The 19,407-nt window shown below is 39.5% G+C and overlaps 1 protein-coding gene across 9 annotated transcripts in view; it reads left to right on the top strand.

Annotated features, from left to right (window-relative positions):
* The window catches only part of diaph2 (diaphanous-related formin 2), a 365,791-nt gene that overhangs the window by 210,853 nt on the left and 135,531 nt on the right, over nt 1-19,407 (top strand). For all 9 annotated transcript variants that reach the window (XM_076875695.1, XM_076875708.1, XM_076875689.1 and 6 more), the window contains 2 exons: nt 14,442-14,543; nt 16,924-17,163. In XM_076875695.1, the coding sequence (XP_076731810.1) occupies nt 14,442-14,543; nt 16,924-17,163 (342 nt within the window). The remainder of the gene's footprint in view (nt 1-14,441; nt 14,544-16,923; nt 17,164-19,407) is intronic.

The following is a 19,407-nucleotide window of genomic DNA, read 5'->3' as shown; positions in this document are numbered from 1 at the left end:
AAACTGTGTTTGACTGAAAGCACGATTTGCTGCAAATGGTACATTGCAATAATGTTTGGCAAGAGAGGGAAGCAAAACAAATGCGTAAATTTTTATTTACATGAAAATGTTGCTAATTGTATACTTAGATAACCATCCTACTGAAATATGAATGAGGTGATTATAAAGCAAAAGCGTGCAGAAATGAGCTCGCAAATTAAACGAGGCAGCAAGCAACACATGCCCAACAAATACAATTATAGCTATAGTTGAAACTATGCAGAGGCGCTGAAGGGAAGCAAAAAGACTCCCTGCTGGGTGACACAGTCCTGAGTGTGGGCTCCATCTGCACAGTGCTTATCCACATTCATTATGCTGATTAATCATTCCTCACCACCCACTTTCAGCCACACGCCAATCACCATTTATCTTTTGGACAGATGCACACACATAAAATAAAGCAAGGACGCTTTCAAAAGTAAATGAGTAACAACAACAAGAACAACAATAAAAACATTATTAGTAAACTTTCTTCATCGTATTCTTCATCTTCACCTTCTGCTTCTTGCTCTTCTTAGCAAAAGTGTACATGCTATTGGTTTTACACCAGTCATTTACTGTTACTGAACTACAATCAAAATGTGCAATGGAAATTTTTAGTGGTTTTTTTTTCATTCAAAAATTGCCACGTTGAAAAATTCATTTGGCAATTAGACAAAGAGTGCCTGTATTTGTGGTGAAGAAGAGGAGACATGAATAATTCCTCCTTTTTAACTGGCTGTGCAGTTTTCGTTATGAAACGAAAATAACCAAGTTCAAATGTCTGTTCAACAATTGGAATCAACCAGATAAGTTTAAAGAATGGTGAAAATGGAAAGAATCAGGGAAGCAAGAGGTGTTCATAATCCATCTAAAACCCTGTAACTCAATCTTATTACCTTCCTTCTCAGTCGACATGTCTAATGTAATGATTTGTCAGCAGAATGTGGCAGTACGCTGGCCTTGAAGTACCCCTACAATGTGTCACCCTGGCAGAGCGGATAGATAGGAGTTGATTGGCTCTCCTTATTCTGCATTAGGGCCCATCAACGCCTCGGAGATGATATACACATCCCTGAATGTTAGCAGACAGTCCTGGATCTCCCCATTCATCCATGCCCCACACGAATGCTTGCACCCTTATTTTCATCTCCATGCACCCAGCATGCAAACATAAGTACGGCACATGCAAATGGATAGACGGTGTCAGTTATCCCCTCTGTTTTCTAGTCCCTGTAAAACTGCATTATGCATCATCTAACCAATAAATGTGTGCACAGTCCTCAAACACACACACACACACATTTGCATTCTGTCATGCCCTCTTTCTTTGTCTGTGCTCTTTGTTTGACTACAATAGACATAGTGCTGGTGGTCATTTTGTAAATCAGGTCAGCTTCATCAAATTTTAAAAGACAGAGTCACCACACTACCATATAGATTATAACAGTGTGGACAATGACAAACAACAATACCAGTTGGCTCAGTGAAAGCAGGTTGAGTCTCAGAAAGCATTGCAAAGGTCTGCTTTTAAAAGAGCTGACATCCTGACAAAGCTATTCATTGCTTTTATTGGTGGCAGGAGAAGCAGCAAGGGAAGGGTCCTGTAGACCTTTTTTGTGTGTGAAAGAGTCAGGCACATGTGGGCTTCAGGGCCAGGTTCTATTGTGTTTGCATTTAGTTTTGGCACTGCAAGACTACGAGACCTAAGCAGCACTCTGGCTAAGAACACATCTTCCACACTTGCATTATTTCAATCATTTTTGTGGATATGTGCCCATGAGCCTACTGTTACTGATTTAAACTGTTGCCTTTGGTGTTTTTATCTGTCCAAAAGTACCCAACAGCCTCTTTGCCCCAGAGGGGGGAAGGCTTAACTGGCATAATGATGGTATTTGGTCCCATGCCCTTACGGTTCATGCCAAAGGAACACAAGGAGGCCAAACAATGCCCAGATTATTAATAAGCACTTGTAAACTTGAATAGTTTATAGTGCAATCAACTGGTACACATGCAGGGAGTTATTAGCTCATAACCTTTCTCTGTTAGAGTAGTTGTCACTGGAGAATTGCAAAAGAAGTTAAAGTTGCTGACAATGTTGCCATTATTGTATTAAACAGGGTTTGCATTCTCAAAGAGAAACTGTGTCCAACGGCTTATTTAAATTATTTTTTACTTACAGTAGGACGGATTAAGAGGTGTTGGTTTTTAGGAATTTAGATTAATGCTTAGCAAGGATACTCTCCAAGCACTCTCTCAGCTCGTTCTTTTGTCTTGCCACTTTCTTCCTTATTATTCTTGTACAATGTTTCTGCTGGACTACCTTGCATTCCCTCATTGCTTAATTGGCACATCTTGGGAAATAGTTCTTTGTGATTACAGTTTATAAATTCTTAAGCTGTCTACAATGCATGTATACCCTCTTCTAATGCTCCCCCGGGCAAATATAAGCTTTTTTAGGTCTAATCAGCTTTTCTCCTTCCATCAAGCAAAAACAGCCCGTGGTTCTTCATGCTGTATACATAGTTGGAGATCACAGCCCTTGTGATGTCCAATTATGCTCCATTTCTAATTTAACCATTTCATATTAAAGCGCATCACTACATTGACCTCAGTAGGTGAGAGCAAACATGTAATCATAAAGACTATATTTAAATTAGGCAATTTTAGTCTGGGAATTCATAAATGCAATATGCAATATATGCAGTATTTTGCATCATCATCCTTTGTCTTTTAATAGATATCAGGTCGATTGCTGCAGTTATTTTTGAGAACTTGCCTCCACTTTGCATCCTGGGTATTTCAGTTTCTTCTCCTTCTTTAGCCAATCCAACTCGCTAAATGAAGTTAAAAGAGGGCATATGTAGGGGCTTAATCATGCTGCAGCATCAATCTTGGATTCAGATAATTCAGATAATTATTTCTCTCTCTCTATTTTACCCCATCTGCATTGAGAATTAAACTTTAGGCTTCTGGAGAGCAGCTCTTTTCTCGGTCTCTACTAAGAACACACCACGTGATCTAGCTTTTTGAAATGAGGGAGTCATCACTAAATGTTTTAGTACGCCCAGTTTTTGGTGCGTGTGGTAAGCTAACTCTCGTCAGCGGATGATATGGCCCTAGGGGCTTGTTTTGCAGAATATCAGAGTGGCTCCTTAATGTTTAATGTCTGCCAATGTATTTTATATTACCCCATCTTCTTTTCAAAAGGAAAGGCTAATGACTAACACTGCACCGCTGCTATTCATTTGTAATTAGTATTGCCCTATGTTGTGTGCAAATGCACTAGTAAAAATATCAAAGAATTGCATAATAGTGGCCATTAGCTTGCATTTAAACTTAGCATATCCTAATTGAGTCAGTGTATGCATATCACTTTTATTACTCATTGGTTGACATACCAGCACTTTTAGGTAAATAGTGGGACATTTCTTTATTCCTTTTTATGCTTTTTATATAAGCAGAAAATTGTTACATACATTGCACTCAACTCCTGATTTAGTGCAGAAAAAATGAAAATGATACAATGCTGCAATATCAACAGGAACAGACCAATAGCCTGTATGTATTACACCTTCTTTTTCAAGTACAGCACTTATTTAAATAAATATTTCCCCAGTCTGACCTATTCTGACCCTGCTGTGATATCCTGTACATGAAAACAGGAAAAGCAGTCTCCGCTATCAGTTTATAGCATTTCTTTAGTCCCTGTTTTGCTCATTGCATTGTAGGTTTTTGAAAATATGTTTTCATTTTCAAAGTGAAAGCAAAGTGTCTAACAGCCCTAAGATAACAGCAGATATCCTGACTTCATGTTTCCTTTGATGGCTTTTTTCTTTTTTTTGGGATCTTCTATGCCTTACTTCTCTGGGGAAAGAAATGCGCTGATGTGTAACATGTATACGTAGAAATTTAAATAATTTAGGGCTCTTAATATTTTTCTGATTCTCAAAGAGTGATGATTATGTGGCTGTCATTTCATCAATATCAGTTCACATTATCAGTGAAGACAATTTAAAGTGGCAGGCTGAATAATCGGTCGCTAACGTGGCTAATAAATGCTGCATAAAAATGATGATTACTTCAGTTCAATCAGCTATGTGAACACAAATGGATAATTGATGCTTCACAAATACGATATACCTTTCACATAAATGTAATATTTACTTTGAAGCTCAATTTATATGTAAAGCTAATGATAATAATAAAGGTTCTTCACTGGCAATGGCAATTTTAAAGGCGTATCAACTTACTGCATCATATACAGTCCTTTTTTTTTTTTTTTTTTTTTCTTAAATGACATCAGAAACAGCAGTATGCGACATTACGTGATGGCAGAGCTTCAGTTCATCCTTTGTCTTTTTTTTTTTTTTTTTTTGTTTAATAAATAGGACAGGGGGAATGAATGAGAGAGAGAGGGGGAGAGAAAGAAAGAAAACCAAAGGGGAGAAGAGACGGTGAGAAGGGGGGGGAAGAGAGAGAAAAAAAAAAAGAACTCCTGGGTCACCTGTATGGAGAAAAAAAGAAACAAACAAACAAAAACAAACAGAGGAGACAGCAAACAACAAAGAGCAACATAATAATAGAGAAAACAAAGCACCATCACAATAAACTAGCTAGTCATAGATATCAATATTTACTAAATAATAAACAATATTGTGCAGCACGCAAGATAGACAGCGCACAGTGTGCTTTGAGGCAGCAGCCAAGAAAGCTTTAGTCCGCGTCTGTGAATACCCATGTGTGCATACCTGTGTGGATCAGCATGCTTGCATTCCAAAGGTTTCTCCATGTAATGATCTGCTAGGGAGTGTGGGGGGGCCACAGCCCCGTCCTCCAGGGTGTGAAGTGGGTCATATACATATCATACATATCATATACAGTCCTAATACACACTGACTAGTTGGTCTCCCAGTAAACACAAGTGTTGTCAGCTTTTGGCTTTTCACTACATCCCTTCACTTCGCCATGGCAACAACCTTTCCACCAGGTCTCACAGGAGTCTTCGGAACTAGCCTTGCTTGTTATTATTGTTTATCTCTCTTGTCAATCACCCAGATCACCACCATGCTCATCCATATGCATGGCCCTATGCAGTTGCTCATTAGCTGCTGGGTCTTGCAGTGCCCATGCCAGTCTTTGTTCGCTGCTGTAACAGGTGATTGTAGCAGACTGGCACATTGTTGGGCATCATTTTCATGGTGTAAAAGTGCACATGTGGGGCATGGTGATAAGTATGGGCCTGTTGGATTAGAGAAACGAGCCCCCATGGGCTTAATTGTGATTTATTTTGGCACACAGCACATAACTCTACTCTGCATCAAATGCCAATTTAACAATGAAATGTGAAATACATTATGCAGACTTGGGAGGGCTGGAAAAATAAGACAGGAAAGGAGAGGAGGTATTGAATAAACAAAGTAAAGGCAAGGAAAAAGAGAAATCAGGCTTGAATTGGTGCTATATCAAAATGTGTTTTAGAAGTGATGGCCAGCACCCAAGGTACTGCATGTACTTTTCACTGATCATCACCAAGCTGCTGATCTGTAACCACAGGGTCCTGGCCAGGTACTCTGTCCTAAGGTTGAATATTGATTAAAGGAAAAAACACACAGGCACAGACACACACACCTACACACGCAGTAGGAAGTCCATTCACAATGCACCACAGCAGTTAAATTTTGATTATGTGCGGTCCATTCAGCTCCTTCTCTGGCATACCGGGTGCTGTATTTCCTTAACCAAGTAAAAATTTGTTTTCTGTTTTCACTTTCCAATTCGGTGTCTTTGTTACTGTGACAGATGGCACATCATTCAAAGAAACCCTCTCAGAAGGCAGACTCCATAAACAAATTAATTTCTATTACTGTTTTGCATGCATGCTCTGTTCTTACGTGATTGACAGTCGCCTCATATATGCTCTGTATTAGTAAGACTATATGAGACATGGCAAAAGAAAAATGGATACAAATGAGTGACAATTTCAGTGCAGCTGAGTAAAGTTCACCCTGCTATCTCCACCTTGGCAAGTTTGTTTCTTAGCAAATGATTTGAATATAGTTTCCCCTGGTATTCTTAAAACAATATGAACATCATAGAGGAGTGATAATAGTTGAATACATGTTTTAAAGCAAAGTTTATTGTCAGTTATTTATGAAAAAGTTTCATTTGTAAGTCCTAACGGCTCGCACCTATTCAAGTGAGAACGGATGCACTTTAATCTCTTGCTTTCACTGCTTTGTGTGTGTGTGTTGCTTGTTTCTGTCTCTTTTGCCACCTCTCTGTTTTAATTTTTCTTTTTGTGTGTTTAAACTTGTACTTGCTTTCTTACCCTCACTCTTAATCGCACTTCACACCTTCCATCATAAATACAAGTGCTCAGGTATGCATGTTTAACAAAAAATCCTCATATTTTATCCTAAAAGGCAAATTTAATGTCACACTAAGTCTGTCAGCTTTTCCAGCCCCAACCCTGAAATTAATCCCTCCCCACATCTCTCCCAACCTGTTTTCTTCTCTCTGTGTGTTTGTCTTTTTCTCTTAGACTGCATTTCCCATTTAGTTTAATGCGATTTTAGAATCTGCCACACTCAGTTCGTTGCCTGTCAGTCTGTCACTGTCGCTTTGCTCACAGTGAGATTTGACGTGTTTATGTCGTTTGGCAGGATGTAGATTGTCTAAACTATGCAGCTGTAAGACTGATGTTCTTTGTTTAACATGTTTACCTCCGAGACATGATTTGCCATTTCTTTCTGCTGCTTGTTCTTATTTTTAACCTGTATGTCGCTCCTGTAGTGTCAGATTTAATTGTGGAATGTTTTCTAAGATATTTTTAAAAAGCACAAAAGTAATTGTAAATGCATTCGATATGATTTGAAATATAACAATAGTTTATTTGAGATTTGTAAACCTAATTTTTTTGTAGTGCTGAATATTTCCAAGCTAAATTTGTGTTGCAGTGTACTTTATTTCGTTGATTGTTTTTCAGTCAAAAGTGCCCCCATTTGCATAAACAAAAACACAACTTGATAGCCTTTGTTCCATGTATTCAGTTTACAGTAATAGTAACCTTTTGTTTGAGATTGATGCCGTCTACGCCCACAGAGCATTGTGCAAAGTTGCTTTTTTCTTTCTTTTGACTATTAAGCTTAGTTTGAGAAAAAAAACAAAAAAAAAGAAACTTTTGAAATTGCCCAAGTCTTTCTTTTTAGACTGTCAGGGGCTGGTTTAAGAAGTAAGGTTTGCAGAAAGCTGAGAAGTCTTTGCATCTGTTGATTATTTTGTTATTGATTTAACCCAAAGTCTTCACTGATTTGCCATGAGCCAGGTAAAAAGCCCGCTGAGGTGTCACGGCAGATAAGTGGCAGTCCCATGTTGTTCTCATCACAAGTGTGGGAATAATAGCAAATGTTTCTCTGTCTTCAAAAACTGAGGAGAAAATCAATTAAAAGGAGAAAATCACATCTGTCAAACACATGGCAGGCATGGCTTGTCTTCTGTCTTTGTTATAAACCTTCCATATGCTCTTTAAAAAGGGGCACAATTTACTCAGATCATATTTTAGACATCTCGTTTCTCCTTTATTTAACCCAACTTAATAAAGAGTTTATTGCTCTGAGAAAAGTTCCATCGATTGGCGTATCTTTAATATCGCTGATTGTATCTCAAGGGTTCTTGGGCTTCTTTATCATTTTGACTTTACTTTTGGGAATATGCTGCTCAGAGCTCTGGTATGAGTTGTAGTATTATTGTACTTACAAGTCCAAGTCAATGAAATTTGATGATGATATACACCATATATACATATATGTATTTAGCAGATACAGTAAGCACTGTCACTGTAGCCTGAATGTCAGTGTTTTTCTTAAGCACTACATCACCAATCCTTTTTTTAACCGCATGCAAGCATTTAAACTGTTTGTTAAAGTTTATAGTTAATGCATACCCAGTACTGCCCATTAAGTTGTTCTACCTTGGCGTGTGAGTGCTGAATGCTATGAAACTGTGAATTGACAGCAGCAGAGATCAAAGTGTTGAAGTAAAAGCCCTACAGACACTGTCATCCTCTGCAAATGTTTAGTGAACCGAAACCTGTATCTCATTACTTTTACACTCTTCTTTACCCTCTCAGCTGCTTCCAATCCCCACCTTGACAGTCTGAGTACTAATAGTGAAATTATTCCTACATATATATCTATATATCTATATATATATATATGTAAAAGAAAAACAAAACAAAAAAAACTAAATCCCCTCCGGCCCTGCGGACAGTCTTTATCCCCTTTATCAAGCTCGGCTCCTCTACCAGATGCCTGGGAGCATAAGGGTCCTGGTCAGTATCTAGGAATGTTCCTAGGAATGTGCTTTTCTGGACAGAGAACAAGAGAGCAGAGATGTCCTTCACGGGATGTGCTGGAGCCACTTTTCCAGGTTGGGGTTCACTGCCCCAAGTGCTCCAATTACCTTCACATTCCCACACCTTCTATAGCTCCACTCTAAGTCTCAGTATTTGTTTCCTTCTTCCTGATGTGGTATCGTTACATCTATTACTACGGCCTTCTTCTTCCACTTGTCCACCACTACTCAGGTTGGCTAGCCATCACCAGTTTATCCACATGTAACTGAAAGGCCCACCTGATCCTAGCTCAGTCATTCTCAACCACTCGAGAGGTTTGACTTCGGGACATCCAGGCAGGCTTTTTTGTCTTTATGTCAGTGGCTTCCACCTCCTCCTTTGGCCAGCTTATTAAGCCAACTTATCTCATATCTGGCGCACGTAGGTGTTGATTGTCCAGATCTTGTTATTCCTATTCAGTTGGATCCTCAGGACTTGCCGTACTCTTTTGGTAGTACACTCCCCTCAGTAGGACTATGTTCCCTCTCCCATCCGTTCCCTTCACATCTAACTACACTTCTTTAGTCTGAATGACATTCCATTGTTGTTGCTGTAGATCCTGGGGGTGTGGATCGAGTCGTGTTCACTTCTGGCATACAACTTGTATGCCATGTTGCTGCGATCTGTTTTTAGATGCATTAGCCACTGAGTGTTGCAGTTATGTGTTGCATCCTTCTTAAACTGTATTCTTTCTAATAGAATACTGCTTAAAATAACCCTGCATTTCGTTAGCAAAATAAATTAAATGAGTCAGGTTGTGCGGAAGTATGTGATGCTTTATTTTATTTTCTTTCCTTTTTTAAACATTTATAGTATTTATGGAGCAATAAAGTAAAATAGACAATCAAGCAGCAGGGTATGCTTTCGGACATTCCCTTCTTGTGACTGACACATAACTGCTGTGTGGATTTGCACTGTGTCCTTAAGTTCCCACTTTCATCGTTGTTTTATGTTTTAGTTTTTTTAAGCAAGACATGAAAAACTAAAATCCTCAGCTATGCAAATCCAAACAGTTTTCAAACTGACAGGTGGCCATGTTGTCTTTTTAATATAACGTGTAGACAATGACATTGCCAGTTTTCTACTCATATCAATAGTTTCTTCACTACGTTTCGCATAAAACATCTTACGACAAATGCGTATACAGTTGCTACACACATTTCACCTACACCTGCTTTCTTTTTTGAGGATTTAGCATGAACAACATGCTGTTGTTGCTTCATGTTTCGCCGTGTCTTGGCACATGTGCTGATACGTAGCGCCTTCATCTTCGCCCAAGGCGGTAAATGAATGTGTAGTTTTGCTAGCATACTTGCAGTAATCTCTCCTAGACTGCTGTGTGTGTCTGGTGGCCTGTGGTGAGGAGTCTGGCCCAGCGTCATCACCCAGACTCCCACATTGCTACACATATGGTGCTGCCTTTGTGTCAATTGTACTCTATGGGGTTTCTGATAATTAACAAGATGACAGACAAATGAAATGGCAAGCACAAGGTGGATTAGATTTTCCACTACCTTGTCTTCTTGCTTTGTTTTTCATTTAGTTGCATTCAACTTCCATATTTTGAATGTTTTAGATTAATTTCACTTTTTTCGCAAGGTGCTCATAATGTAACTGCAGTTTCTACTTTGCAAATGGCAAATTTAACAGACATTTTCTGTTAAAGTTTATATATGTAATGCCTGGTCTTGGATTTACATGCTGTGTAAAAGTGCCGCATCAGTTTTGAAAGGTACAAACATTATTATAAATGGACTGGAATACATTTATCAACAAGGACTGCCAAGGATACTTTTCCTTCATGTCTCTTCTGTGCCAGACCAGACTCATGGAAATGGAAAGACATTGTGAAAGACTTACATTATGAGTGTGAAGACATATCCCTAATTATTTGCCAGAGAATAATCTAAATGATTTGTCACAGTATTAGCTGTAGCTATTGCAACAAATGAACAGTTTTCCTCTATATTACCGTTGTTTTATTCAGAGCCAACTCTACAATGTCAGACAGCACTGTTACTAATCCGACTGCTAATATTATCTTTTAGAGTTCACGAGAAGAACTTTATTCACAGCTTATTTTGTTCTGAGTTTATCTACCAGGAGAGTGTAGATAGTTTTTAGATTTTTGGAATTTTATTGCATACAGAAAAAGCCCATTCGGTTCAGTGAAACATGGATCATAAATGGATGTCACACATGAATTTTGGATAGTAATAGCATTCCAGCTGTACCTAAGCGGTCTAAACGGCTGCATTACTAAACATATTTGGATAGAACTCCTCGGAACACTTTAGCATGATCCGAAGTTTTCCCAGTCATTATTAACTTCAGCATGATCCTTAAAATTACAATTGCACCAAGATTTTGTTGTTGTTGCTCTGTTTTTTTGTTGTTTTTTTTCATATCCTAAAAAAATATTTATGTTCCTGTTGACATGATCAAAAGCCTTCATTATAAAAGCACCATTGCTTGCTGCAGACCTTAATTGGGGCTTTGGCAAAAGCAAAAAACATTTGATTTAATGGCTTCATCCCAAACAGGACTGCATGGCTTGCATTATAGCTCACTTTTTATATTGCTGAATTCCCTGAGGGAAGGACAGAGATGTCATCATTAGTGGGAAGTAGACTCTGGCTGTGTTGTCTGTGATGACTGCTGAGGTCTATAGCATGGTCAGCCAGGCCTGTGGCCCAGTAGCTGTGTCTGCTCTCTGTTTTCCCTGTCTAGGCTTCCATCTGGCCACGTGATCCTGCACCAGTCTGCTCCTGCTGAATAAATTTGGGGAGCTAATGAGGAAGGAAGCTTTGTGAGGAACTGGAAAAGGGCACATCTTCCTCTCTTTTCCTCTGAAAAAAGGAGGTGGAAAAGTCGCTGTGGTCAATTTTATTAACTTGGCTGACCTTCACACAAACAATTAACATTTACAGAAAACGCAGCCCCTCCCATTATCTTCCTCATCTCCATCTTTATCTTCACTACCAGCAGGATTGTTTTTTCTTTTGCGAAGAAATTTATAAGACAATTGTAGATTGATGGACAACCCGCTGCATGTATTTTATAGACAGTAGCAAGGATATGTTGGCAATACTGCAGAAATTTGGATATCTTTTATTCGTTATCAGGTTTAGTAATTGGCTAAGGGCCACCATTCTCACAGTAATAAACCAACAGTGAGCAGTAACTGCGTGACCTTATCTTGTCATTGTTGTATGAGTCCATCAGCAAACCACTGTGCACTGAGTAAAATCTGTTCCAATAAATCTGTTAAAAAAAAGTGTGTATTCATTTATGTATACTAAACAAAACTAGACAATCCACTAACTGGGTCACAGAGCCTGGACCAAGTCTAAACCTAAGCAGCAGGTGAGTCCAAAAACAAACAAATAGCAGTTCTGGTCACCGGCCACGGGACAAGCGGCACTTCACTGGGAACTGCCAGAGGCGACGGGACTCCTCAGGCAGCTTGGTTTGAGGTTGTCAACAGACGCGACGGAGAACCTTGGGCTTGGGCAGAACAGGACCAAGACCTCTGGCTGGGACAAAACATGCTGTGCCACAGATGAATGAGGTCCACACGGCGTGGGCACCTCTGGGTAGGACAAGGCAGACGGTGCAGAGAGCTCTGGCTGGGCCTGCACAGGGCACACAGCAGGCTCTGGATAAGCTACCATTCTCATTCTGGAAAAACATATGGCTGAACACCAGTCATCCCCACCTATGGAACAGCTACAGGTGCAGAAGTGGACTGGGTCTCAGCTGCCCTCGCCCTGGAAACTGGTGCAGGGACCCACCGGACATCAGCTGCTTCCACCTGAGGAACTGGTACAGGTCCAGAGGTGGACTGGGTCCCAGCTGGCTTTAGCCTGGGAACAGGGACTGCTGCAGGGGCCAACTGGACACCAGCCACTCCCACCCGAGGAACAGGTATGGGTGCGGGAGAGAGCTATGTCCAACCCGCTGGGGGAACTGGAATAGGGCCCAAGTCACAGGTGGAAAAACTCAACCAGTTTCAAAAGCACAACAGTCTTTGTATTTATGAATTGAATGATACAGGTTGGGGAGCAAAAACAGTCTTTTGATAGTCCAGCACACATTCACAGTAAACAGTCTTCAAAGAGGATAATTCAGGGTCCTCAGAAGTGACTGGTTCAGGGAAATAAACTGTGAAGTGACTTTAGAGTCGCTAGCCCAGCCTCTTTGCAGACTTTAGTGGGTCAGCTACATGATGCACACATTTAATGTTGGTCGCTTTTGAAGCAAAAGAAACAGTCTTAGATTTTGATGGGCTAGTGGTACACTGAACAGTCATTGGGTCCTTTGCATAGCAAACAACAGTTTTTGACTTACCGTGAACACGAGGGAAAAGGTCTTTCTCACTCACAGGGAATTGCTCTGCAAAAGAAGAGCAGCGACCATGGGAGCCTAGCATCTTCTTGCTCCGACTGCCCCCGACTCAAAACCTTCAGCGAGCCACACAGCGGCATTGAGGTGGAAATGCCAAGCATTTCAGCTCGTCTCCCTTGGAACATGAGGAGACACAATATATACAAGGAAGGAGGAAACAGAGCAGAGCGGAAACACCTGGGGAACACAGCTGAACATAGTCCGACTGATGAGACGGGAAGCAGAACAGAACATAATGCACTCAGGACGAAGGACTGACAAAATAAGACAGGAAGCATGAGAGACGCACACAGACTGACTACATACAGAGGGTGAGGGCGAGAGCATAGAGGAACCAGATAGACACATAGGGACATGACTGGGGTAACAGAGGCAAATAAACATGGAGACAAGACTAACTGCACAGGGAGACACCTATAATTAACACAGAAAACTAGACACAAGAGGATGGGAAACACTAAGGAAGGACTTGCTCTTACACAATGTATAACAGAAGAAGACTAAATATGCCAAGGGAATGGCTACAAGAAACAATAATGAAATTAACCAAGCGTAGAATTCATAATAAAAAAATCTAGAAAATCCACTAACTCAGAACGCTGGGTCACAGACCCAGGACCATGACAAATAACCAAAGTTCATGTGTTACTTTGAGGCTTGTATGCTGCTTAATATGAATAAATGTTGTTGATACCAAGCGTAGTATTATGTCTTTGTGCTGATAGCTACAACAGCAATCGGGGTCATTGTAGGAAGAAAAAAACGAGGTAGTAGTGTAATATTCAAGAAAAAATAACAATGAACAATAAAAAAACAAATCTCAAAGAATAAAATCATGAGTGTATTAGAAAAAAGCCAAAAACGTTTTCACAGTCCTGGCCACTTGTATGTTTGGACTTTCTATTGATCAAGTTTCTTCTATCAGTGTTTCGGATTTGTCCAAATCTTGTATTATAGTTGAATGAAGAAACACATTTTAGACCCTGTTTTCTGCTCTTAATACCAGTTCAGTTTTATCAACCCCTGCTGTGGTTACTTGCTTTCATTAAGAAATATTCTGCTTAAGTTATTACGACATATAAACTATTTCGTTGTTATGATGCTCATAGTTCTTTTTCTCTTGCATTTCCAAATTGATGTTGATTATTCATAGTACTGTGTTTTTGGTTGTTGGTTGGTGTTGAGGAAAATACAAAGCACTCTAGTGGTATCAAGTAGTGAAGTAGAGTAGAAAGTACAAGTAGAGTATCAAGTAGAAATACATTTTACTAAAATTTTACCTACTTACTGTATAGTCTTCACGTAGACCTGGATCTCATCTGCAGGTTGACTTGTTAGGAAAGGCATGTGTCCATGAGGCAACATGTGCAGTTTTTCAAACTATTTACTAACCTAGTAAACTAAATAGGAACACAATAGTGTGAGTCCAAGCAAAGAGCTGTTGTGGACTTTTTTCTCATCTTTTTGTGTAAGCTAAACTGTCCTCCGTGTCTGTGCAATGATTTTCATGTTGATGTGGAGAGAAAATTACATTTGCATTAACAGTAGCTCTGTTGTTGTGGTGTGTGTGTGTGTGTGTGTGTGTGTGTGTGTGTGTGTGTGTGTGTTCTTCCATTTCTAGAACCTGATAAAGAACCTGCCAGAGCAGAAAGAGCTGAATGCGCTAGCAGAACTAAAGGGTGAATATGAGGAGCTTGTGGAGTCAGAGCAGTTTGGCATTGTGGTGAGTATAATTTTCTGGTGCCCGCTGCCTCCCGGAGTCCAACAAGAAAACAGTCTACACAATCACATTCCCTGTATGTTATAGTCAAATATTTGCAAGCACACACTGTTTAAAAATTGAATTTTTACTTCATTACACACTCACTTTTTTGGGGAGCTGCTTGGTTTGGACACTGGTAGCTTATGACAAGGATTTTTAGAAAAAAGCAAAACTTCCAAATGACAGAGGCTGTAGTTGAAAGCATCCTTTTGACTTGAGCAAAGAACAGTTCAATCATTTTTGATTAGAATTCTGCATCAAGAACTTACTGAATGCCATATTTTGACATCAGCTGTCAATGTTGTCTCATGATAAAATCCTACCCTGAGGCTACCAATGCTGTCTGTAATAAAGTCCTTTGAAAGGTACGCAGTTGACATCAGTTGGCTTGGTGATCTTTCCCAATCCTCTAATCAATTTACCATAACAGCCAAATTTCTGTCTTTTGCAGTGGTAAGATAAATAAAGTTATAGTGAGCCTTTTCGTATCACAACTTCACAAAGTAATCTTCATGTCTAGCACTCAGAAGAACTATAATTGTTTGATCGGAGTACGCATACACATATAAAGATACGTAAGACATATGAAGAGCTTTGTCCTATTTTATTGTTCTTTTTTGTAATTCACAAATTGCCACAGACCTTTCAGAGACTTTCGTAACCACGAATCACCTTTGAACAGACTGAAATAAACAAACAAATAAATACAGATAAATATACACAAAATCAGCTTTGGACTTGTCCTCTAATTGAAACAGATGCTACTGAGGATGACCGACAAAGTCAGGTTAAATTGTTTTACTGTAAATCTATTCTAGGAGATGGAAAGTACATCATCAAGCTACTCTGACCTTTCCACTTAGTTACAGCTATAATGACTTTTTAATTAACTGCTCTCGCCATCCACTTACCAAGTGAAAACCCTGCACTTTAGGCAACTGTAAAAGAAAGTGTTCTTTAAAGGTAACTTTACAACAAGACACAGAGGTACATTATACAGGTCTACAAAAGAAATGCTAGAGCTAAATGTTAGACCTCGGGCTCACAGCTATATGTTACATTACACTATTTATCTCTTTACTTGTCTGTGTCTTTTGGAAGATGTAATGAAGCAGAGGGTGGCAAGTTTCCCTCATGATCTCACCAATGTTGTGATCGTACGCTGCCCCGCTGATGAAGTAGCGCCTCATTGTAGAGATATTCAGTTCCCCTGGGAAATAAGCTATGTTCAGGCTTTTCTCTACCAAAGCTGTCACCAATACGCTTGCTTTCAGTGTGTAAGTTGTACTTATTGTAGACAAATCATTTCAAGTAAGAGAGAGAGAAGGAATGTGTGTGCATGTGTTTGTGATGGAGAGTAAGTGACTGAGTGTGTATAGCTGTGCCTGCAAGGAATTAAGGTAGAGGGGATTATGGGTATGTATTGCTATATATCGTATGTGTTTCTTGTTTGTTTTTCACCTGATTAGTATTTCTACTGCATTGGAACATATTGTGTTTCATATTATTTAAGACAAAATCTGTTTAATAGATTTCTGTGTGAACGTGGAACTTGTTTATGGTAGATTTGCAGTTTATTGCAGCAGTATTACACTTGAGCTTGAACACGATGGTGATAGCGAGGTGCTATAGCTTTATAGGATTTCTGTACTTCTTTTCTTTTTTTTGCTAGTTCATTTTATGAAAATGTAGTGTACAGTATGAACCCACAATGTTTTGTCAAATATCTCTTAGATTGTGGATAGTGCTACTTCACTGAAATCTGTAATGATTAGATTCAGAAAGCCTTTTTGCTTTGATGCTGATGATCTGCACACACACACACACACACACACACACACACATATATATATATATATATATATATAGTTGTAGGTTATTTGTCTAACGAGTGCTCTGGCATGCAAGTGCAGTTTGCTTGTCAAGTAAGCCACAAATTGCTTCCAATCAGCAAAGTTTTGCTACTTACTTAATACATATACATTTATTGAGGGTAACTCACCCAGATAATGAGCTCATTGGGTTGTGTGTCGTGACGCATTATTTTTCACATGAAAATTGTGTGCCTGTCAAAAATCTGCTCATTTGTTAATTAGCTGAAATGAAAACAAAAAAGTTTCATTATTGCATAATAATGGAATTAAGAATATTTTCCTAACACACAATATGGGTATTTATATTTGAAGATCTGTGGCAATGAGTATTTATTTGCTTCCACTATGACAAACCCAGGATGATTTTACAAAAGTAGGTGTACAAAGAAAGTGCTTGTTTGATTTTTTTTCTCTTTTTTTTTACACATAAATGCCACTTACATTCTTTCTTTATGTTGTCACCTCAGATGAGTTCGGTAAAACTCCTACGGCCACGTCTCAACGGCATTCTGTTCAAGCTGACGTTTGAGGAGCAGGTGAATAACATCCGGCCCGACATCATGAATGTGACATTTGCTTGTGAGGAGGTGAAGAAGAGTGAAGGTTTGAGCAAACTCCTGGAGTTGGTTTTGCTGGTTGGCAATTACATGAATGCCGGCTCAAGAAACGCCCAAACCTTCGGTTTCAACGTCAGCTTCCTTTGCAAGGTAACGTAAACAGCACACATTTAAAAAAACAAAACATGTTGGTTAAATGTCTAAAATGAGAACAGAAATGAAAATGAAAGGTGAAATTTAGTAACTGTAACTGTATCACGTGATTTTCAGCTAAAGGATGGCAGATTTATAAGAACATAAGGGAGTTAACTAATTAATTCAGAATCATTAAATCAGCATTTTTTCACAGTTTCGTCATATTTTAACATTAAAGATGATTCAAAATGTATTGATCTGATTTTACGTTTTAAGTGATCCCAATTTGTACAAAAAGTCAGTACCCCCGATGTTTATGCTGCACTTCTCCTCCAAGTTAGTAGCGGCCAGGTAGTTTTTTGCATACTTGCTGACAGACAAACAAACAGCAACATTTTCCCTCCACCTCAGCTTTCACCTTGGAGGAGGAAAAATGTTTCAATAGACAAAATAACACAAACACTGGGAGGTATGAAGCTGCCAGCAAAGGCTACATCTGTGTTCACTGCCAGGTAAAATCACAGCATCCAAAGGTGTGAAAGAGAAGACTGGCAGCCATGCACACACGCTTACAAAAGCACAACAAAGCCATCAGCCCCACAGCCGAAACAGCTAGGGTTAGTCATGATACCATGAGTTGAAGTACATTTGTTATTGTACATGATTGATTGACATAAGTACCGTATTTCCCGGACTACAAAGCGCACCTGAATATTAGCCGCACAAGCTAAAATCAGGGGAAAATACATTAGCCGCACCTGACTAAAAGCTGCAGGTGTTTCAATGTTGACTTATCATATGTAAGAGAATATGCACAAAGCGAATCAGGAAAGAGATGGCTGTTTGGAGACACACCCCTTTTATTAATATTTTGAAAAACAAGTTATGGGTACATATTTGCACAGCTTTTTAGGTATATGTACAAGTAGCGGTAATTACAAGTACGAAACATGTACTGTGCTTCATGAATGAGTAACAAATGTAGGTACATAACAGTAACCTACAGCACACCAGAAAAATAGATTCGGACTACCTTTTAGGCTCAGGTGCAGTGACACGGCTTTAACAAGAAGAAAAGTCAGTCATTCACCATCTTTCTCTTCTTCCTGCGCACTAAAACCACCAAAGTCCTCTCCTCCAGTGTCGGATACAAACAGGCTCAGGATGGCTTCGTCATCCACTCTCAGCTCCTTTCCTTCGTTGTCAGTGTCAGAGTCGAACACCCTCTGAAGGGCCGTGGCGGTGTCCTCCTCTTCATCATGCAGCAGTCCAGCCCTTCGAAATCCGTTGGTGATCGTGGATGTTTTCACACTTTTCCACGCTGTCAGAATCCACCGGTGGAGTTGAGCATAACTTGCTTTTCGCAAGTTTATCGCCGCTCATCATCCAGGCCTCCCGCTGAACGCGTAGCGCTACTTTGAAGTTTGTTTTTCCCGTTACTTCGTACGGCACTACGTTGCCTGGCGGACGGACACGTGACCAACATACCACTCTTGAACCCCGATCTTTCGCCAGGCAACGTAGTGCCGTACAACAGCGGAACAAACAAAACAAATCCTCTTACGATATGACGAAAATCACGGACAATCCATAGAAAAGCCGCACCTGACTAAAAGCCGCAGGGTTCAAAGCTTGTGCAAAAAGTAGCGGCTTATAGCCCGACAATTACGGTAATCACCCAATATTTTAGGCTAAAATGGAACAATATCGCAATATCTATAATAATATATAAATTTAGTTAAATACAGACACCTATATACAGACTTTCTGCACCTCTGTGAATGCACTCTAATAGCTTCTAATTTGCTTTTCTTTGTCGTTTCTAAAATGTCCTGATCTGTTTTTGTTTGTTATGCAACTAAAGTCACCTTTTTAAGGAGTTTTCATATTCCCAACTCAAACTCTTACATAGTAGAAGAAGGGGAAACTCTTTTCAGCTGCTCCCTTGTCACAATGGGTCACCACAGCAGGTAGTTCTGTGTGTTTGATTTGACAGATTTTTTTTGCCGGATGCCCTTCCTGACACAGCCGCAAAGGGGATTTGTCTCTCTGGCTAGAAGTGAATCAGCAACCTTTTGTTTACCAAAAAAATTGGTAATCTACTAAAATATCGAACCACTAATGATTCTGTACTTACGCAAAAACCAAAAGTACGGAACAAAAGAAACACGCTGACATATATTACACACATAAATGCATAAAAGAAGGAACAAAGACTCCAACCAAACATTCTCTTTGTTTTTCTTGCTTTAATGTAGG

This window comes from Maylandia zebra, linkage group LG2 (genome assembly GCF_041146795.1).
Source record: "Maylandia zebra isolate NMK-2024a linkage group LG2, Mzebra_GT3a, whole genome shotgun sequence".
Taxonomy (NCBI): Eukaryota; Metazoa; Chordata; class Actinopteri; order Cichliformes; family Cichlidae; genus Maylandia; species Maylandia zebra.
This window is presented reverse-complemented; position numbering and strand designations above follow the sequence as displayed.